General features: G+C 34.6%; 1 protein-coding gene across 1 annotated transcript in view; it reads left to right on the top strand.

Annotated features, from left to right (window-relative positions):
- LOC144446899 (fibrocystin-L-like) overlaps window positions 1-19,652 on the top strand; it is a 63,612-nt gene extending 43,960 nt beyond the window's left edge. Inside the window, exons 41-56 of the mRNA XM_078136745.1 lie at window positions 390-623; window positions 1,301-1,839; window positions 3,381-3,561; window positions 5,192-5,357; window positions 5,793-6,025; window positions 6,790-7,662; window positions 8,420-8,636; window positions 9,596-9,746; window positions 10,369-10,743; window positions 11,209-11,602; window positions 12,341-12,516; window positions 14,162-14,273; window positions 16,171-16,360; window positions 17,004-17,161; window positions 18,166-18,435; window positions 19,495-19,652. Of these exons, the coding sequence (XP_077992871.1) occupies window positions 390-623; window positions 1,301-1,839; window positions 3,381-3,561; window positions 5,192-5,357; window positions 5,793-6,025; window positions 6,790-7,662; window positions 8,420-8,636; window positions 9,596-9,746; window positions 10,369-10,743; window positions 11,209-11,602; window positions 12,341-12,516; window positions 14,162-14,273; window positions 16,171-16,360; window positions 17,004-17,161; window positions 18,166-18,435; window positions 19,495-19,652 (4,427 nt within the window). The remainder of the gene's footprint in view (window positions 1-389; window positions 624-1,300; window positions 1,840-3,380; window positions 3,562-5,191; window positions 5,358-5,792; window positions 6,026-6,789; window positions 7,663-8,419; window positions 8,637-9,595; window positions 9,747-10,368; window positions 10,744-11,208; window positions 11,603-12,340; window positions 12,517-14,161; window positions 14,274-16,170; window positions 16,361-17,003; window positions 17,162-18,165; window positions 18,436-19,494) is intronic.
- The last annotated feature ends 3,933 nt before the right edge of the window (window positions 19,653-23,585 follow it).

Raw genomic sequence — 23,585 nt, 5'->3', positions numbered from 1 at the left:
TGAGCCCCCTTATAAGTAAGCCTCATTCAATATGAGTGAACCCGCTGATGGAAGTGCATGGTTCAAGTAGTCCCCAAAATGGAAGTTCCACAAAGTGAAAAATTGCCAATATTATTTATGGTGCATGTTGTGCAATTCACCATTCATCTATTGTTAATATTTTGCACCAGGACACACAAGACAAATAGTCAAAAAAGTTAAAAACATTGTATATGGCATGCAGTTTAAATTGAAATACTGTACATGACAACATGTAATTATTAGACTTTTGCAATTCATTACACACCACACTTAGTTTTTATAATATTGATTGCATTCAATGCTGTAAAAATGTCTGTTTTAATCCCAGTATATTTACAATTTAATATCAATGTGTTGTTTTTGTACAGGTTATGCAAGAATAGCAAATGTTGAGTTCAAACTGTGTGGGCAGGAAGGCTGGCCAGACTTCTTTGATCCACGGTATTCCCTAGCATTCCTGGATACCGGATTGGTTACCCAATCTAGTCCATCCTACATCAGGGGAAACAGTTTCCATAATGGTTTCAATACAGCTATCGGTGTGTTTGGAGCATTTGGTGTCGTTATCGAAAATAACGTTGTACATCATACAGTTGGACCTGGTGAGTTGTTGCCATGTGAAAATCTGTTTGGGTGATAGTCTGGAAAACCGAGATTTTGTGTTAGATTGAAAACAGTTTACATAAAATTATAAAACCAGAATGTCACATTTGTAACACAGATCATTAATTTATTTGCTACCAAGATAAGAGTTTTTTAATTTTTAGTTTTAGAATGTTTCCTACCGTGATATAAATTCTATTTCACTGATTCAAGCTTTACTCAGTATTGTCCCAAAAAACTGTTTTATGACTCTGGTAACCAAGGCTTCAGTTTACTAAAGATAGACACTGAAACTATTGTTGTTCAATGTGGTAGATTACACAAGTTGGTAAAAGTGGTTCCTCTGTTGTGCAAATCTTACCCTGTAATCAAGATGATGTAAATATTGGAAGTCCCAAAACGGTACAGTCTGCAAGTTTATGGAACTACCTTTAACTGTTGTCAGAGAGCCACCCTACTGAGACTATAATTTAACCAATGTCCATTCAATAGCTTATCACTGTTGTATCAACATGTTGTGACAATAATTTAGTTTGTGTCAATCTTAGAAAACTAAAACTTCGATTATCAGAGTCATATTTTGAAAAAGTATGTAAAGTTATAGACCATACTGTTACTAGACTGATAAATAACTTTGTGATGCTCACATATATACATTGTATGTTTGATGTTAAAGGTATTGTAGTATGGGATGGTGACCACAGACTGATACATAATTTGGTGACACTGACTATCTTCCCGGGAACCTACCAGGACAGATTTGAACCAGAGAATCTTGTCTGGATGGGAGGCATTGAAGTCCACAAAGCCAAAGATGTTGTCATGAAAAATAACGCCGTAGCAGGATCTGAAAGAGTTGGTTTCCGCATATCTGGTGAACCATGCTTTGAGGAGATTGCACCGGAAAATAAATGGGAAGGCAATGTAGCTCACACCACATTACATGGTATCCACATGTATTATCCCGATGGTCTGTCCGGCTGCTCCAAGATTTCCAACTTCCTGGTGTACAAGAGTTTTGATTTTGGTATATGGTTCCATCCAAAGTGTAGTATTGAGATGTCAGACATCATACTAGTGGACAATACATGTGGTGTCATGCCAATGGTGTATGGACCAGCAGCTCTAACTCACATAACCTCTGACAAGTTTGTCAGCATGAGTGACTCACTGATTGTTGGCACCAGTCCAAGTTTTGACTGTACTACAGATGTGGTATGTAGAAAGTTGTACTCCAATTGAAATCATCCCTATTTCAAGTTATTGGTTGTTAAGTGCAAAGGATAGGGGTGGGATGGGGGGGGGGGGTACATATTAAGTAATATTATGGCCTATTTGCTGCTGCTAGTAATATCCGCATTGCGTTTCCTGCATGTATTTTTTTAAAGTTATTTTTGAAAATAATTCATTTTTAAATATATTAACATTTAAAACATGTAATATTTCTGTTCCTGTTTATTTTATGTATTGTGATTTGTCTGGCATCTCATTTCAATCAACAAATGTCAAAATATCATAAAATTCACCAACTGTCAAATTAACCCCCCCCCCCCCCCCCCCAAAAAAAAAAAAAAAAGGAAAAGAGGAACGGGTTCTTTAGAGCGATAGACACTAATTAATATAACTGTACATGTGTACTATTGTGTTGCACGAATAATATCTTCAATTTCTGGGTGTTTCTACATGTTTGCATGTTTCTGTATTTTCTGTCTGTTTCCAAGTAACACATGTTTGCATGCTTATTTGTTTATGTATTTATTTCTGTTTGCAACTAACGAATGTTTACATGTTTATGTAATTTTTGTTTAATTTCAACTAACAAATTTTTGCATGTTTATGTATTTGTTGTCTGTTTCCAAGTAAAAAAAAACGTTTGCATGTTTATTTTTTTATGTACTTATTTTTTACTTTCAACAAATGTTTGCATGTTTTCCTGTTTATGTATTTTTTTTTGCTTAACTCCAACTTACAAATGTTTGCATGTCTTCTAACCTTTAAACTCTGACCTCTAACCTCAATGCTGTGCAGCTTGCTAGTGATCATGAAATCCTTCTGACAAGTATTCGAGGACCCCTTTCTCCTTCCAAGGGTAAAATCGGATTTGTTTGGCCAACATTTTCATCAGATGTTGGTCAAGCCCCAACTGAAGCATTTCACTTACCAATGAAATACCCAACCATAAATGGTATTGGTACAATGAAAGGTATTTATCTTTTTTGTGTGTACATGATTGTTATAAATTGACAAGGTATTGATAGTTTTGTTGGTCTCTCCTCCAAGTAATCAACTATCATCTGCAACAATCAATTATATGTATGGGTTTTCATGCTCAGATTCAAATTATCAAAAATGGGAAAGTTCTCACTTTGGTTGAAAATAATTATTGATATCTCTTTCACCCTGCATTAGCTTTTATTATTTTATGTACATTTTTAAGAAAAATTTCAAAAAAGACCCTAATTGACAATTTCAATATTTTTTTTTTACCAAAGAACGTAACTGTTCAAGGAAAACATTTTTCCTGTTCCAAATCCTTTTGCCCAGTTTATAGAATTTTTGAAAGTACAACTTGTTGTATTACAGGTGTACAGTAGTTCTAAAATGCAAATAAGAACCTGTGTGATCACATGACTTGAAAATGAATGCAAATTAAGCAGTTGTATTAGAGGAGTGACTGACTTGACTATCAACATCTTGTTGTAAATAAATAAAGACAATGTTACATCATCATCTGACAAACTTTTTTACTTTCTTAGCCCGACAGTGGAAACGATAACATCCGACAGAGTTCCGGAAACCGTACTCCTCGAACTCCTACAGGAGGCAAAGTTGGATTCACATTTGCCTCATTTTCATCTGGTACTTCCGGTGCACCATTTTTCGCATTCCATGGTCTGATGCAATACACCGCTATTAGTGGTTCAGTTCAGCTGACAGGTATATTTAAATGCTGGTGTCGACCAGACTTCATCGGCATGCTGTGTTTGTCTTATATCGTTGATCTGCCTTCATCTTGGTGTTGTTGTTGTTGCTGTTGTTGTTGTTGTTGTTGTTGTTGTATATTTCATAACTTTTTGCAGGCTATGGTTATTGGGCTACCTGTACTGTGTTTGGTGTTTGAACCTCAACTATCTGCTATACTAACTCAACTATCGTCCATTTTCCAACCTGCATCATATCTAGATTGAATGCATGCAATCTTTATTTTTATTATAGCTACCATTTGCATGCGATTATATAATTGTACAACTTGAAACTAGTCACCAAACGTATCTGAACACACATACATACATACCTACGTACATACATACCTACGTACATTACATACACTCAGTCATACATACATACATACATACATACATACATACATGCACGCACACACAGACACATACATACATACATACACACACTATCTTGTCACTCAACAAACTTTAACCTTCCATCTGCATTCAAATGCCCATTTCCCCCTTTGACCTTTGACCTTGCACTGCCCACAATGCTGTAGACACTGTCTTTCTGCTAGCTGTCGCTTATCTATGATTTCTTTGCAGACTTGTATGTGTTGGATTTATCAATCCGAAATGTTGTTATTCTTTGTATCTGTGTGTTTTCATTGCCAGAATATCTACATTTTGGTGTGTTTTCAAGCTTATAACAAAATTGGCTGGGTTGGTTGGACAGATAATTACTACATTTTCAAAATAAATAAATAAATGAATAAAGAAATTGACATTTTAGAGCAATTTCCTTCAAACAAAACAACCAACACTGATCAATGCTGTTACAAGGTGTCAAAGATCAGCAAAATGTTACAATCAACGTACTAACATTGACAAGAAAGAAGCCCATGCCATAAAAAAAATAGAATAAAAACAAAGCTGGTAGTCACCCAGCATGTGATTCAGGTATTATTACATATTTTTACTTAAAAAAACAAATTCCATTAAAAAAAAATGCAACCATGTGGTCATGATGACATGTACATGAAATGGACATGTAATCATTTGCATACTTGTATACAGTTAAGTATGGAGACCACGCAAAAACTAGAAAAAATTACAAAATTAACTTTTTGGGGGGAAATGTGTTCGATATTGCACTGCAGTGCAAATACCACTAGTATGCGTGCACTGGTGTAAACAAATCTCTGATACATTATGTAATATCAGTCATATACATGTATCTTTCTTAAACTGGAATGCAGCATAAATTTTGAGTATGTGCTTCTTTCTGTAAATGTAAATGTTTGGATGTTACTAACATTTCTTGCATGTTGTCAGTTTTGAACCCTAAGTAATGCATGTACATTTACCAACTAACTTGCATGTTTTTATTTCCAGAAAGATTTTCATTTGCATGAGCTGGTTGGTATTAATGTTCAGATAGTCTAATTTAAGAAATGTAATTTGCATGCATAGATATTATATCAAAATAGTTGTAAAAGTATGTAATTTATTCATTTATGCTTTATAGAGAAATGTAAAATGTAAATGATGGAATTTATACTAGGTGATTCTCTTTGACAAATAATGCTTAATATCTACCAACTTTTATTTTCTGCCATCAGATGTAACTTTCTCCAATTTTGATTCGAATTGCAACGGTAAAGTTGACAAAGTCTTTATGACCAATCCATCTAATGGTGATGCAATGCATCCAATGGTTGTCCAAGGACTAGAATTTTATGACGTTGATGAAGATAGCAAACTGTTTATTCATGCACCAAGCTTAGGGTGAGCTCGTCTATGCATTTTAATTTACAATTTGAGGTTTAGTTTTGTAATAAGTTGTGTTAGCGCCCTCACATGGGCAAGGGTTAAATGCTTTTGTTTGTAGTTGTGTAAATTTTTTCACCTCATGTTTGTGTATGTTACACTGATATCTACTCTGTGTGGTTTTCAACTAAGTGTGTTATACTGCATAATACTATTGTGTACACAGTACAAGACTTCCCTTTGATTATACCCTCACAAGGTGATTCAGAGAAAACTGATATCTGACTTATAGGTATTTAGTGAATGATTCCTGGTCCTAATATCTGATTTAATTGTTTCCATCTTTGACTCCCATCTCTCTCCTACCCCCGTGTCAGAACATACTATCATTGACTTTATGAAAATAATCAGTGTAATTCAAAGTTTATTTTCTTACTTTTTGATGTTACATAGTTTTGTAAACCCAGCTGACTGTGTAGACATGGACTGTGATGGCAAGAAGAAGGCAATGATCAAAGATTTAGATGGTAGTATGATAGGCTCACCAGGTACTATCATTCCAATGTCTGAATATGAATGGGATGGGGACGCCAGACATGGAGTTGGTGATTACCGTATTCCTAAAATGATGTTAACTGAACCTGATGGCACCAGAATTCCAGTGGATGATATTGCACCAAACAAAGGTGAGTGATTTACAAACCTGAAAGAAAATGTCAACTGGCTAAAGAAGTATCTTGACTACATTTAGTTTTGTAAGTTGTGTTAGCGCCCTCACATGGGCAAGGGCTAAATACTTTTGTTTGTAGTTGTACATACTACTACATTTTATCATGTGACTCAACAAAAATCTTACCAATAGATACATTTGTCGAGCACGACAACAAAATGTAGCAATGATGGTAAGATTTTTGATGGGCCAGATGATGATAAAATGTAGCTGCACTGTTGGTGTGATTTTTGTTGGGGTGAAAAGAATGACAGTTTTCTTAAATAACTTTATAATAAGTTATGTACCAATAGTGGACTTTAAGTTGAAAGAGATAATTGATAAATCGAAGTATGGGAAATGAGAAGTACATGAACTGTAGGGTAATTAAAGTAACAATTGCTTATATTAAATCTAGGAAAAGTACTGCTGCTATTAGACTCCTAGGTGTTCAAGATTTGGTAGTGGTGGTCAGAATGGAAAAATTGCTCGAAATATTAATGAGTAAAAGTTAAAATTTGAAAAATTGTCAATTTTCTGATAAAAAATTCAATGACTTTCGAGTTGCATTTGATAGTTGAAATGTTGAATTTTTCACAAAGTAGAATTTTTTTCAGGACGATAATTCTAAGCTAGAAAAAACAAACATATTTATACAACTGGACAAAACAGATAATTATAAAATGAATGGTTGAATTAACTTTTGTTTGCATCTAATGTGTGTGTGTTCACTATTTTCAGGTATAATCCGAAATAGCCAGTGTTCATGGAATGATGAATGGAGAGCACATGAATGCCACGGTTTAGATCACATGATGATGATCGTTGAAAGCATGGATGCCGACACCGAAGTCAGACGAGTATCTCCTGTAGGGCTTCTAGCTGACGGATATGTAGATTTAATTAACGGACCTATGGACCACGGTTGGTGTCATGGTTACACATGCCAGGAACGTATTAGTACATTCTATACTATTGTAGCTATGGATAAGAACTATGAGATGTATTTCACTGGTACCAACCCACAGCATCTACGACTTCATATTTTGGATGCAGACGATACGCAGGCGCTAACAGTCGGTACCTGGTACGCCAATCCACAGCGATTAGATGTCTACCGCAATGGTATATACATTGCACCCACCAATGCAGAGTTGTCCGGAAGCACCTTCACCTGGAAAGCCAAAGACCCCAATCTTCCTGATGACCAGTTTATGCCACCATTAGACTCACAAGTGAGTGGTCTCAACTACTTTGACCGTGAGTTACAGACTCTGTATATACTGATACGAGGCAATGAACCTATTGATATCAAGACATCACCATGTGTCATCGTGTCGTTTGATGTTGAACCAGTTCTTGTCGATAACTTCTTCGAGGAAAACCTTGTCACAAACTTAGCTGGTTTATTGGACGTTGAAGAAGATCAGATCCGAGTTGTGGAAGTTGTCAGTGAAAGTAGTAGTAGTAAGCGTAAGAGGAGAGCTGTAGAGGCAAGTTCAGTCACACTTGAAATTGGTGATCCACCCAGTCCAACTATTGATACACCTGAACATATCAGCAGTAACAACAATACATCTAACTTCACAACTACAACACCAGCACCATCAACAGGTAATCTTTCTCATCAGAGTTTTAGTTTCCTTTTAACAACTTTTGGTATTGTTATCCAGCAATGCAACTATCCAAGTCACTAATATGTAATAAAAGAATATGGAACTAGACAGTAACAGCTTACTCAGGTTGGACAGACTATCACAAAGTATATATCACATGTGTTTCATAATCCAAAGTGAAAGAATTTTGTAAAAAAAAACCCAGACATTTTTATGGAAGCTTATGGTTGTAAAGGTATTATACATCATGTATATGGACAAGGTATTGTTGATATTTCAAAAATATAAGAAATGTCACACTTTTATCAAACGTGATTAAATAATATATGACAGAACCCCATGCCATGCTAGTGCACAGTGTGGCATACTTGAGGTTGCACACGTGATTGCAGTGTTCTCTGTGCCCGTACGCTTGTGAAGGTGCAGCAGAAAACACTGCAAGCACGAGTGCAATCAAAGGGAAGCCTTGTACTGCTGAGTACCCAAACTGGAACTCACGTGGAATGGGGTTCTGTTATCATTACATATGTTTATCTGAGATGGCAAATTTACATAAAAATTATCCAGCACGATCACACGATTTTGTGTGTAGCGAACGATCGGGTCATTTGCATGCAGGTATGCAATATAGTGTTTTTGGTATTGTACTGCAGTGAAAATACAACTTAGTATGCGTGCGCACCAGTGCACATAATCTCTGGTACATACCAGTAGCTAATAATATTCTCTTTTTTTTTATCTTGTGTTCTTTTCAGATTCCAACTACACAGGTTTAAATTCAAGTTTATCATTTTCTCAACTACAAGACATATCGTCCTACTTGGTATCTCAAGGTCAAACTGGTGGTTTAAATGATGGCCTTGGTTTAAATATCGTGTCTTTGAGTGTGACAGAAGCAGTAGATACACCCACTGATCCTACAGGTGGCGTCAGAGCTACAAATGAAACAGGTGGACCAACCAATGGCACACTGTACGTCTCAGTCTACTTTTATAGTAACTTTCATTTAATTCATGCCCAAGTATTGTTTAATTTTTGCTAAGGTTTGGTAACCTTGGTAACAGGAAGAAAAACTGGGTAAAAGTAGCATAGTTCCACATAATGAGTCATAATTTTTAAAAGGAACATTGGTAAAGTGACCGGTTTGGTAACCTTGGTAACAGGAATGGAAAAGTGGATAAAAGTAGCTTAGTTCCACATATTGAATCATAATTTTAAAGGGAAAAATTCTGCTAGAATGACATGGAAGTCAGGTAGATTTTACCTACTTCCTGCCCTTCACAAGAACACTTCGCAAGATAAGTTGTAGTTATGATTTATCATCATATCTTTGGATGTGTTTCTGTTTTGATGGTTTAAAGGCCAATGATTCAATCCCTGGTTTTCTCATTATTGTTATCTTACCAATGAAGCCATAACGATTTGATAGCATCATTTCATTCTTTTGTTCAGGACCACCTTCTAAAGCCCTCTGCCAGAAAACTTTTTTTTTCATAACTAAATTTCAGTGCCACCAGGAATCCCGATTTCAACATATTGCTATAATTATATTAGTTATGGATAGCATCTGACTTCAAATTGACATGTAAAATGGTTAATTATTGGCAGTGTTTCCTCTAAGCCAAGTTGACGCACCACTGATGCACACAATTTCTAGTGACGTACCAAAATTTGGTGTTCCCGTATCTCTTACTATGTGGTGGTGTTCCCCTATCTCTTACTATGTGGTGACTCACAAGAAATCCCAGTTTTTCTCATTTTGACTCACAACAACAAAATTTGGCTATCATTAGAGGGCACACTGATTATTGGTATTTGAGCAATTTAAACTGAATATATTGTTGGTTGCCTAGGGTAGTGAAAAAAAATAATACCTCAGTTACAGATAGTACCGGTTTAATCATTAGAAATCTGCAACTTGTTTTATTCAGGTATGGTGACCAGGATTCAGGAGAGGAATCAGATGGGGAGTCCGTACAGTACCAGATTATTAGTAACATCAATGTATACACAGCACCAGGTGGTACTTATGAAGAAATGGAGTTTGTTGAACAACCTATTATCGATGCCCTAGATGGTTTGGTAAGTTGACTCAAACCTTAAAAACCATAAAAACCACCCGATAAAATTGTCTCTATTTCATCAGATAGAAAACACAGTGGATACATATCAAATAAAAAAATTATCATTTGAACCATATACTAGTATCTGGTAAGGACCACGTTCCATGGAAATAGTTTGATTTGAACTATAGTATAGTCCTGTCATTGATAACATAAGGAGATGCTGTAACTTTCTGTATACTTCATAGATTACTATTTGAGTCATGTAATATTTCTTAATTCTCTAGAATTTGAAAAAAAAGACCACCGAAGTGAACAGTGTGTTTTTAAACAAACAGTTAACAGACAGCTCAGTGAAATGAGTCCAATTTTTTTTTCTTGAATTATTGATTGTGACTTTGCATATTATATTGTAAATGCATGAAAGAAAGTTTAACATAGACCAAATGTAAGATGTTGACGAGATATTCAAACAATGTACTTATTTACAGCAGAAATTTGCAAGATGAGATTCATGTATAACAACAGCATGTTAGAAACACAACTCTAAGGATTGAGAAATTATCTGTACTATCCTATAAATTTCTAGAAAATAAAAAGAGTCATCAGTCTGTATTTCTTTGCCTTTTATTCTGAAACAGGGTGACCATGTCAAAAATGTGGGTAATAAAAACGTACCCTGGCAGGTGACTGTGTCTTTGAGAGCTGGTACTGGTGATTCCCGTGCTGTGCTTCTTGGTAATAAAACTGCCACATTTGTATCTGGTTATGCTAACTTTACTGATTTGGCCATTACTTATCCTGGTGACTACATTCTGGATTTCAACGTCACCCAACCAGAGAACTTGACCTATTGGACCAGCTCCAGTACCTTCACTGTTGAAAATAGACCGTATGCTCTAAGTGTAGTAGCAAGTCCTAGCTCTGCCACAGAAGAAGAGGTGTTTGCCACACAACCCTTGATTGCAATTGTCAACAATGTAACGGGAGATGTTGCTGAAAATATAACAAGAAATGTGAGTTGATGTTTCATTCACTCAAAATTTTGGTTGATTTTGTATATTTTTCTGTTTTAAGTTAGAAAACCACAGTCAGGCAAGCTTGTTGATGATCATCAGTACTAGTGCTTCTTTCAGTGTATCGAGGGAAGGCATTATAAGATTGTATTAAAATGATCATATCTGTCAGCTCATGATCAAAACTGGTAGATATATTAACACAGCTGTAACCATGACAACTGTTTCCATCACGACATGTTTCTGTGTTCATGACTTTATGGGTAGCTGATGTGTTGAAATTTTTCACATGTGATACAGTTACTCATTCACAACATCAGTCACCCCTGACGATGGTGATGATGCATCAACAAAAATGTCAGATACACTTCTGAAAAATTTTGACTTGTGGACAATTTCCATTTGTGACATCTATCACGTACTGTCTACTTATACATTGCTATACTTTTATATTCTCTTCTACAGGGCCATACATGGCAAGCAAGTGCCAGCTTAGTAATGGCATCTATGTACCTAGGTGAACTAAGAGGCAACACAACTATACCGGTTGATGTTACCAGTACTCAGGCTGAGTTCTATGACTTGTTCATAGATGTAGCAGGCATAGATCACATCATTGAAGTCACTGTGACCTCTGATCCAGACGATTACGAATTAACGATCACATTGCCAAGCTTTGATGTGACCAGTCTTGACGCATATGTACCTACAGGTGCCTCAAAGACTGTCAAACTAGAGTTTGATGCCGTCTACTCGACTGTAATCAGTGGAATGGAGAACTACTTCACTATTATGTTTATCAACCAGATGTCAGCCAAGTACACCAATATCTCTATCAGTGATGTAGAACTGTCTGAAGGTTTGTAGTAGTAGTAGTAATAGTAGAAGTAGTATCAGCAGTAATTGTAGTTGTTAATTGTTGTAGTAGTAGTAGTAGCAGTAGCTGTAGCAGTAGTAGTAGAAGTAGTAGTAGTAGTAGTAGTAGTAGTAGTAAAATTTACTTAACATCTGAAGGTATGTCAATATTTGGAACCATAGATTATAAAAACTGATTTATTGGAAAATGTAATTCCACATACAACAACAATAGCTTTACATTTGTTATAAATGATGAGGAAAGAAAAGTGATACTTGTAGGAATTGAACCCACATCCCCAGCTGAGCTAACATGCCAACTAGTAGATACCATGAACTGTCCCTGATATGTACTTTCTTTCCGCAAGGCGGTGGTTTAGATTATCTAGTATCTAAGTACATCGAAACCTTGATTGCCGCTATAGTAAGTTCAAAATTAGTTGCCACATTGAATAAAAAATGGATGCCCCAACATATTTATACACCAGCAGAGATAACTGTGTATACACTATCTTATAAAATTTGTCTCATATGATTAAAATTATTTTCGTTTTGAGAGATAAGGCTTCAGTGTTCAGTATCAGAAAAATTTAGCTTGTTCAACTTTATGAAATCTTCATAAAATATTTTTTTTTCATGAAATTGTATTTTTTAATATTCTTATGAAATTATATATTTTACCGAAATTTGTATGGATTATCAAAAGACTGATTTGATTACTTTTGTCAATTTTATTTTGCAGGTAGTATCGTTGTTGACTTTATTGCAACAGGACCAGAAATAGACCTTGATGCCAGTCTTGTCTTAATGTACGAAGATGTTAAAAGTGGTCTAACTTTAACATTTAATGGTCATACTATAACTGCCATGGAAACCATGCAAGTAGATGGACAGGATTACTATGGAAACGATCCTCAGGTAAATTGACTTTTTTTAAAAAAAGGACCTTGGAAATTTCATGGAAATGGAAATTGAGCTTTTTGATGGTATATGTTCTGTTGATAAAATAGGATTAATAATTCCAGGAAATTTGACGTTTCTGATGGAAATTTATGAATTTACTGTAAAAGATGAAATGTTTCAATATTGATATTAAACCCACATTTAAAGAGACTTGCAGTATGCTAAGCATACATTATAAATGGCCAGTGACCCACAAGTTGAACCACATCAAAATGTGATAGCACTGATAAAGTGTAAAATATGTATAACTCATAATAACCTAATAAAGCCATTAAACTTTGATGGTTACCAGATATGTATGAAAATCCTGAACTCTCTAAAATTGTAATGTTGCTCTCTTCATATGTGTAATGTGGAAGCATACAAACCCAAAATTAACCAAGATTTTGATCCTCAATTTTGGCCACAAATATGAAAATATATACTTGGTAATTTATTATATACTTGGCATACAAACATTGAAATTTTGATAATTTTCATTACCAAAAATATGAAGCTATATACTTTGACATACAAACCCCAAAACTTGCTGAAATTTTAATAATTTTCATTACAAAAGATCAATTTATAAGAAGGCATGCAAACTCCAAAGTCACTAAAATTTAAGCAAATTCTATGGATATTACTGATAAGATATATGTAAATCGTCCCTGTTGGGACAAATAAAGTTATATATTGATATCAAATTCAGACTGGCAGTGCCTGTCAGTAATGTAGATAAGCTTTGTGATACACAATTTGTAAGAAATTATCACAAAGCTATGATTTATATATGTTCTTAGTGCATCTATTAATATATTTATTATGCTGTTCATAGATTTATGAATTTACTATCATTAAATAATGATCATTCTAACCCATGCCTGTGACGACACTGATTCTAGCACTTCAATAAGGTTATGTCATATGCAAAGATGTTAATTTAATATGCGTATTAATGGCCTATAATGATATCGATATTATTGGCCTACATGGACGTGTTCGTTTGTTATGCATATTATTTGCCTACAGTGATATTCAAATATGTTAATTTAATTTGCATATTATTGGCCTACAGGGATATGCAAAGATGTTCATTTCATATGTGTATTATTGACTAACATTGATATTTGCAAAGATATCCATATTCAGTGTTTTTGCTAAGGGCTGGTAACCCTAGTAACAGAGGAGGGATTTCTGTTTGTAAAGCTTTCCATACCATGTACTATAATATTACCCCAGTAAAAATGGCCAAGGGAACTCGGGTAGATTTTACCAGCTTTCCACCCAGAACAGAAACACTGATATTATTGGCTTACAATGATAGTGATATGTGCACTTCAAAATGTTCATTTTGCTTCTTAGCATGTTTCATAAATGTTGTAGTCTGTTAATATAAAGTTACACTTTATAGGCTGCCTGCTGAAGACATCGAAGGGACAGTCTTCTATTTCAACTTCCAATCAACTGATATCCTGTTATGTCCAAATCAAAACTGTCCTGCCCATGTAACAGATGAGACATACGTGAGGAATTTTACCAGATTTCAAAGATATTAAGCGAATAAAAATATAAGAATGTGAAATAATAGAAGATTGTTATTTATTAATTTTTTTCACAGGCATTTACCAGCTCATCCTCTCTTGCTGTCATTCTTGGTGTTGTGTTTGCTTTCCTAGCAATTGTCTTAGTCTGTCTCATTGTCTTTATCTGGTGGAAGAAGAAACACTCAGGTGAGTCACTTGTATGGTAATAGTAGTGTGATGAGTGACTGTCATTTCATTCAAACAGCTGATTTGATGGTAGTGTGATGATTTAATCTCATTCAAACAGTCCGTTCGATAAGTCTGACTATCCAAATTGATGGTTGACAAGGTCATCCGTGTAGTGCAGTGTTGTCAAATGATAAAAATATCAATGTGCTGGTAACAGCATGTAATAACCTTATGTTGTCTGAAATTACTTTATTATGTATTACCTACATGATCCATATTTTTCTAAATAAATAAAGTTAATTTAAATCAAAGTAAGTCTTGGACATTAGCCATCTATATTTCAGGGCTGCAATGTGCATTTTCACTGTCGAAAAGTATTTCTTTGAATTCCCAGCCTTATACCATCACACTGGACAGGATACATTGTTTGAGGAAATTTCATATTTTGCCATTTAAATCAATTACCGATTATTAAAATGTATAATGATTTATTATTATGTTAGATATTCATAAATTAATTACTCTTTTATCATGATTAAAAGTCACCTTTGATCCTCTGTTAATATTCTGTTAAACTTGCCCTTCTCAAACAATTACTATGGCAAATCAACTATCAACAAACTAAGACATAGACAACGTAAAACAAATTTTGCAGCATGTTCATGTAAGCTATTATTGTACACTGGTGTAATTATTCTTGGTATCTCTGACAGCAAGTTTTCCCCAAGTGACTGCACATTCAATCTCATTCAATGTTTACACTATCTTGATATCCATTCACCAACACTATAATTTTAATCTATGTCAATCTTAGTTTGCCGATAGCTTGTTTTCCATTGTTGTAATATGCAATCATGCAATGACTTTGTTTTTGTAATTCATTACTGCTGCACAATAATAGGCGTAAAATCGGATCTAAGTGAAATCGATAGACTCGATTTCTATCGCTTTCCCTGTAAGTAATTCAAATTGATGTGTGAAGTTTTTACCCAACATTGTCTGTCAACCTCTCTGTTTTTTGGATTTCACTATTTTTCTTTGATGAATGTCTTGATTGCTGGCTCTTTATTTTACGTTTATTTTTTGCGGTTATGTGAATTTTTTCTAATTTTTGTTTTTTTTGGTATCATATGACACTGTCTTTAATTATTAATGTTAACATTTTGACTTCAACAAGTATAAGCTGTAAAGGTCGGCATGTCTGTATTGTTGTATAATTCAAAGGGATGCTTAATTCCTACCTTAAAGATAGCATAGTGTGCTGGAAGGTAGACTTTAATATGAATTGTAGATGTTGTCAGAAGCATTAGATAAAGCCCTTCCTTTCCTTCGTATGCTAGGAAACAGTATCATGCTAATGTGTGATAACTCAGGAAACATAAATCAAATTTCAAAGATACTGCAATATTTTAGACAAATGTGAATTCATGCAGTGTCTGCAATATTTTAGACAAATGTGAATTTATGCAGTGTAGAATAGTAATAAAGATAATATAGTTATCTTTATTTGTCCAAATAAATTCGTAAATTTGAATAAGTAAATATAATATTAAATCACACTGTGGTCTGTTTTGAATGCTTAATTTATGCATGGCTTATGACAAAATGTAGCAATGTGTTGGATTTTGATTTTCAAATTTCAAACTGTAGTTTGTATGTAGATCATGTTCTTATTTTTAATCTTTTATTTATTACTTATGCATGGTTTGATAAAGTGTATCAATATGTCAGATTTGATTTCCAAACAGATTTATGGAATATTTCTTTTCCTCAAATTTGTGGTAAATTTTCCAAATAAACGGGTATGATTCACAATTCCAAAGCGTGCTCTTTAGGGAAATGTTTTCATATAGTTTTCTTCTTTTTTTTTGAGGAATTAGTATAACATGATCTCATTTCCAATTTTGATTAACAGCAAGCAAAGACCTGGTTAGTATGGAGAACATCCCTCTAGATGACAACAACATGAAACATGAATCACTGTCTGCTAAACTTTTGAAAGATGATGACAACCAAGACCAAGAGTCTGGCATTGGAATGGGAACTCCAGAACAACTGCGCGAACCAAGACTACCAGCCCTACAGGTCAATGGTGGTGAATTTGAGTAAGTCTTTGATTCAATTCTTTCATTTGTAGACTGAAGCTTTTTATATATAATCCCACGAAATCAAGCAGTGTGCTGTTGTTTTTTATCAACCAAAATTATCGGTTATAACCTTGCGATGTACATGTAATATCAAATTTAGTTTTAGAAATGCAAGTAAAATTTGTCTGAATGTGACTTTTGTTCCGTCATTTTAATCATATTTGCTCGGGATGTGTAAGTTCGGAGCTCCGAGCTCGACGGAAAATCGGAAGTATTAAGCTTGCTGTCTGCTACATCGATAATCTACATCATTTTTAGATAGAATAAAATTTATTAAATAGAAACAAAAGTACCTGTACATATCAGACTCATGCCACCCTATGATATATATGTAACGTAATGTGTGCATTTACGTTTTGAAAGCACATAATTATTATCACGATAACTTGATCAAAGTGTAGGATTAGCAGGAAAACAGTTGAGAGAAAAAAATTATTCGGTAGAACAGGGGTGATATGGGTTTTTGATCTTCCCTGTTTGACGTCACACAGGTGACAGATTTGCACATATTTATGTGATTAAAAGGGGAATCCTACTCTCCATAGCAACAAATAAGAATTGATCCGAATATGACAATTAATAAGAATTTTTTTGTCTGCAGTTTTACTACTGATGACATGAAAGAGATGAATATAACCAGCAGCCGACCAGTATCAGCTGCTTCCACTAGATCTGGTAATACCCCAGTACGATCCCCTACTGTTATTGTAGAGTCCTTACCACCAGGTGTCAATTCACCATCAGGTAACATTGAGAAGGGTAAGTCTATTGCTAATGCTACTATATGAATATTAAGTATAAGGATATTTGTTTTGAAATTTTGATTATTTGGAATGTAGAAATTAATTTATAATTTCCCCATTCTAATTAAATGTGTTTATTTTTAGTGGTTTTGACTATGTATTCTTAGAATGTCTACCGATATTTAGATGTCATTCCCCAATGTTTTCGTAGTTTAGCCAAAGGAAATATGAGTGACCTAAGGGATCTTTGTCACCACCATCTAGCGTCTCATAGTGACAACCCTGTGGTCATGAGTAGTTTATGGCTGAATGAAGAAAAATCGAAATAACCTAATTATACCTGTGCAAGCATAGTCTATAAAAAAGAAGGAAGAATAAATGGTGACTTGGCCTATTTTGACTCAAATTTTGTGAACCACAGAATGAACGACATAGGTGTGCATTGTCTTGACATAGAATAACCAGGGTATAAATCCTGTATTTTTTTGTTTGAAAACATACAACTTGGCTTGTGTGTGTATAAAACTGATTATTTATTTTTTAGAAAAAAATAAACATCAACAAAAGAAAGATAACAAGTATAAATGATAATGAAGGCTTTGAGGATATTTGTTGATACAGAAAGTATTCAACAGAAAGACATGTTAACTTTCCATTCTCACGAGCTAATTTATGTTAACAATAATTTGTTTGGATTCTGCTGATAGATGTAGATAACAATATCTGTGTTGTTGGTGGAGGTTATCACTTAAGGGTTGTTTATGGCCAAATGGCCATCTTGTGTGCCTCTTATCACTGCAGTCTGGGTTGGCACACACCCAGTATTGATATGGTTTCAAGAAAAATGAATGAGATCTGCATGTACGAAGGCTGATACTCAGTTTATCCCTACCAAACAATTGAAGCTTCTCTCTTGTTTTCTCTTGCTTTGACACTAGGGCACTACACAAGTGGTGACTGTATTTGAAATTCTAAATTTGATTACAACAATAAAGATTTTTTTAAATATTTTTTTTACAGAGATTGATGTAGTGCAGCATATGACTGTGATAGCCATGAATAGTGACAGATCATTCAGGAAATTTGGTAACTCAGATGTCAGCATGACTGGAAGCATGGAGAAACTGAGAAAGCAATTGATTGACGAAATGCCCAAGAAGCTGAAAGGCAAGCCGTTCTTGTTCCTAAAGGAATCGCTGATTGAAGTGGAAACTGTCAAGGAGAAGAAACTTGTGGTGTCTGAAGTGTATGGTGGTGATTGCGTACTGGTCAAATTCCTACCAGATACAGGTAAGCCCAGTTTCTTTAGTGACTTCATGTTTTTGTGATACTTTACTTTGAAACATTTGCATTTGCCCATTCAACTTTTATCAATTAACTAATTGAATACTAGTTATAAATGTTCAATATTGACTTAATAGAATGTGATTGGTTTCAAGTTGTACCAATAAAGATGTAAAAGATGATGTTAAGTTTGTCAGATTGAGGTACCATTGTATAAGACATACACAGATGATAAATCATTGAAGTGTACATCATTTGAATTCTTTACAAAACAGGCCATGATGATTATTTGCACAACAGAAAGGTGTGCTGGCTCTGAAGATTGGACTTACTTCTGAGTGAATGGTATAGCTTGAGGGTTACACAGCATGTGTATTTACACAGTTTGTTGTTATCATAGGGTGTCATTGTTGTTAACTAATTATGGTCTTTGAAGTATACATTTCATTCCCACTGCTCATCATTAAATGGGAACAAAGACAATGAGGCTTGATTTATCTTCGCTGAATTTCTTTATGCTAGGGGGACATAGAAAAGTCATTTTCACCAATGCTACATAGTGTGACTTCTCTAAAGAAAAAAAAGAGAAAAAAGAGAGAGTTATTAAAATTGGTAGATTTGGCGTAGGAGAGTCCTGCTGTACACTGGAGCGAGGCATTCTGGGATACAAATAAACAAAAGAGCTAAACATGTCTTGCTCAAACATTGTGGAGGGTATTGTTTAAAGAGGTTTAGCTCCTAAGTTTATTTGTTTCCAAAAATGCCTCACCCCAGTGTGTAACAGGCATCTTCTAAGCAAGATATGGCAATTTTTATAACTTTACTATAGAGAATTGAGAGAGGTCACATGATATGGGATTGGTGACAATGGCTTCCTGTGCCCCCGAAGCATAAGAAAATGCAGCTCAGATAAAATCAGCTGTACGTTGTTCTCCTTTAATGCCAGGTTTCATTTGCTGTGACACCCTCAAATCATCCATAAGCAAGCCTGTTTTAATAGAAGTTAGGTTGCAATCACAATAACTTATCCCTTTTTAACCTTTTCCCCCCTCTTCTTTAATACAGTTGCAACCCGTTTCTTCTGCTTCTGTGGTGCAGTGGCTCACGTTGAGTGTACTCTGTGTGAAAATCAGACTTACTGCAGTCCGAAATGCCAAAGTGCTGACTGGCCAACACATATGACGGTGTGTCTGAATGCCGACAATGACAAACTGAAACCATAAAAACAAGACAAGATAAATGACATATCAAGATGATTGGCAGAAGATCTTGAAGATGTCTTGGTATTTCTATAAAAAAAATGGAAAAAAGATTATAGACAAATGGAATCCTTGAGTCACAGAAATAGGATAACTGAAGGACTACTGACATCATTAAAAATAATTCTTGTATATAAAGTGTAAAAATGAGTTTGTAATTTGTAAGATAGAGACTAAATAGACTGTCATACAGTATATGGTCTTGAACCCTGTAAACAGCATTTGATTGGCAGTTAAAATTCAGAACAGCTTTTTTTCCCTGTTCTGTGGTTTTACCTCCGTTATGGGTACTGCATATTTAATGAGCTCATTTGCATACTTCAATTTGATATATGAAGGGCAAACTAGAGTATTTCTAATATACAACACTGAAGCTCCGTCATGTTGACAATGTGCATATCTGAAAATTATTGCTAGAAATCTACACTTCATTTGAATCATCAAGTTACCCTTCCTTTCCCAGTATAGATTTTGTGAATCAACAGATATTGATTTTGACAGTGCTACTATTTTTATGTAGATATTTTGAAATGTAAAGTAGAATGCAGAAGATTTTGACTTCCCAATTTTGAAACAAATTAGTTTTCCATAGTATGTTATACATCAAGATTTAGGTGAACTCATCAACAAAGGCAATAACACTATCTCTGTTTTTGACAGTTTGTGCAAGATGTCTACGTAATGATTTGATGTATATTTGTAAATGTGAATGCATCCTGAATGTATCCTGAGACTGCTAGTGTAGAATGTGATGATAGCTGGACATGAACTGAGCTAGCACTCACTCACTCAGTCTTTAGTGTGACATTTTTGAATATGAAACACATAACTGTGATGGCATATTCCATGACAATATGTATGACAAATAGGGTTACAGACTGAGTCTGTATCAATGTGTGGTTGTTGGAAATACTAAACTGTCCAAAGTTGGGTCAAATTACAATTTAGCTTATATATTTTAAGTATCTTTATGAGTGCTTTTATTTTAATGTTAGGAGTGAAAGTAGTTGATTCTATATAGCCCTGATATCATTTACAGTGTGATTCTTTGAAAGTAGCTAGCAAATTGTTCATTCTTTGAAATGAGGAAAAAATCATTTACACAACCATCCGTCCACTTCCGTCCAAAGATCCGATTGATTTTTAAGATTGCAATATTCACTCTTATTTTGTTTGTTGTACACCGTGTTATAACTGGTATGCAAAGCTTTACAGTTTGAATTTGTGAACATCCTGTCCAGATGGTGAAGTGATTGACCATCTAAATAGTTGAAGTATTTGATACTTCCGCCAAGCACTTGGTGTGTAAAGTAAATTTGTTTTTACATAACACACTGTAATTTCACTGAAGAGACTGGGCATCAAGGTATACATACCCGCTTTATATGCCTGTTGCACAGGTGGAACAAAACATCAGGGGTGTAGACAGTAGTGAAAGTTATTTAAAAGTGAACATTTGAAACATTTTAAAACGTTGACATTTGAAACCTTGTTGCTGTGTCAGATTTCTTGTTTGTATATCAACAATTTTCCAGCTTGATATTTCCTGTGTGATTTGTAAAGTATGAGACAATTGGTCAATTCTTTTCTGAGATTTGTATGTAATTATTATTATTATTATTATTATTATTATTACTTGAATAAAGCATAGCGTAATGTTTTAGTAATAGTGACATGAGTGTGTCATCTCTTTTTGTTCTATAAACCTATGGCGCCAACTACTGATTAAATAGCTTAAAGAGGGCGAGCCATGGCATGGACTTTTTATTTGCAAAATGATATTCAAATTTTGCATTGAAATGTTTGCAATTTCGGTTAATTTGATATTTCAGTGTAATTACAATTAGGCTTCACTTTGGAGAAACACGTTGACACTAGCTATATATTATTAAATCCATATTTCAATATCTTAATTCTGAAATTATACTGCTCTTTTCTTCCTCACTGATTTGATTTTTTCATTTTCCTGGAGGAAGTGATACACATGAGTAAAATAATAATAAGGTGGTTGAATCATGAAAAACAGACATGAATAGGACCACTTGTAGTTACAAGCATGTCAGTTAGGTAAAACACAATGGATAGTGAAATCGGTTGTAGGTGTTAAAATTTGGATATGGTATTGGTGAGATTGAAAATATGACATTCTTCAGAGCTAGAAATCACAATATGTATTTCTGGGGTGAATTTGTTGTCAATTGTTAGCGAATTCTAAATTGCCCCATACTATATCGTTCTTTCAATTTTTACTAGTACCTGCCGACAGCAAAACGTGATTTACCTGTGATGGGTAGATGGGTTTACAGAGTCTTTGAACATTTAATGCAGAAGACTCCGACTCATTTCGGAGGAAACCGTATTAATAAGTTAATGTGTTTTACACATCAAAAGGCCTTCGGTTAAGTGGGACCTCATTTCTTGTTAGTTGCCCACTGTTTAACAGTTAAATGTAATACATGCCAAACACCGAAAAATGGAAATTTATGGTAATTCTTTGAGTAGATAGCAAAGATATATCTGAAGCATAGTTCCTGTGATAAAGTGACTGGTTTTTGGAACGTATGTATTCATAATATTTCTTGAAAGTGGTCTAACAGAGGAATATAAAGAAATAAAATAAAATATATATGGATTTGGTGAGATTATATAAATGGTATTCAGATACGGGAACATTCATTATTTACAAGGGTGGGCCGGGGAAATCAAGCCCTGTCTGTTGCGTAAAATGTGACCCTCCATTTGATTCCGTTTTCCAAAAAGTGTCCGACCCTCTCTCAATTTCCTTTCTCTATTAATGTTGTATGCGAATTCTGAATGTGTATGCTGGCAACAGTCGATGAAAACCGTAAGCCTAATCATGGCCATTTATCGGCTCCAATTTCGAGGGAAAAACACAAGTGTTGTTAGTACGTTAATGATTAGAGTATGTCTGTAGGGTAACCGAAAATATAAAATATACGAAAGTCTCGTAATTACGCTGAACATTGAGGATTGTAATAGTGAGGTGGCAATCGCGAGAGACGCTCATTGTGAATTTGTGGTGAAGGCATATTTTATCTCCTTGTCCCTATCAAATCGCTATTCCTATGGCAACATAATTCAGTGCTTGTAGAATAATAAGTTAAATCTAATAATGTGAACCGAAATGTAAACTGCTTGATCATGAAACCGTTGTTGATAGAAAATATAGTCGATTAAATGTTTGTACTTTTCTACAATCATATTGAGATACGTTCTACTTTCAAAGATGTGTCGTATTCAGGACAAGAATGGAAATGTTTTATTTATACATTCAACGTACACTAAACAATATATTTATAAGCTATTAAAGTGTAGATATATGCACAAACTAAGTCACAAGGGTCTGAAGTTGAATTATTGATCTGGTATTATGGTTCAGCCCAAGGCAAGGGAGTTACAGCAAACAGCTATTAAAAAGTATTAGTTCTTTTCAAGTGCTCAACTTAGTCATCAAAACACTATCTTTTATTGTACATTTTATGCAATATGCTACCATTATGTGAAATAGTCTATCCTAGTCAGAAAAGTATGTGCGTGTTTGATGTAGAGTATACTTAAATGAGTTCGATTCATATGTACGATGTATCATTTGGTCTGATAAAGTGTACAACTAACGTATAGCGGGAATTCGAGTCACTCGCACCTCATCAACCTAGTGATTTTCCACCTACCAGCCGTTTTCGTGCTTTTTGCTGCGTGATTGATATATAACATTACGACTTACATTGTTAGTACATCTTGTGTTTTAGCCTAAACGAAATAAATGAGCTAAATCGCTCTCTTGCATCTTCTTATTCCCTATTTACCGTTGTTTGTGTATATATATAACATATTATAAATGTATATATATATGTGTGTGTGAGAGAGAGAGAGAGA

The sequence above is a fragment of the Glandiceps talaboti genome, chromosome 15, assembly GCF_964340395.1.
Source record: "Glandiceps talaboti chromosome 15, keGlaTala1.1, whole genome shotgun sequence".
Classification (NCBI taxonomy): domain Eukaryota; kingdom Metazoa; phylum Hemichordata; class Enteropneusta; family Spengelidae; genus Glandiceps; species Glandiceps talaboti.
This window is presented reverse-complemented; position numbering and strand designations above follow the sequence as displayed.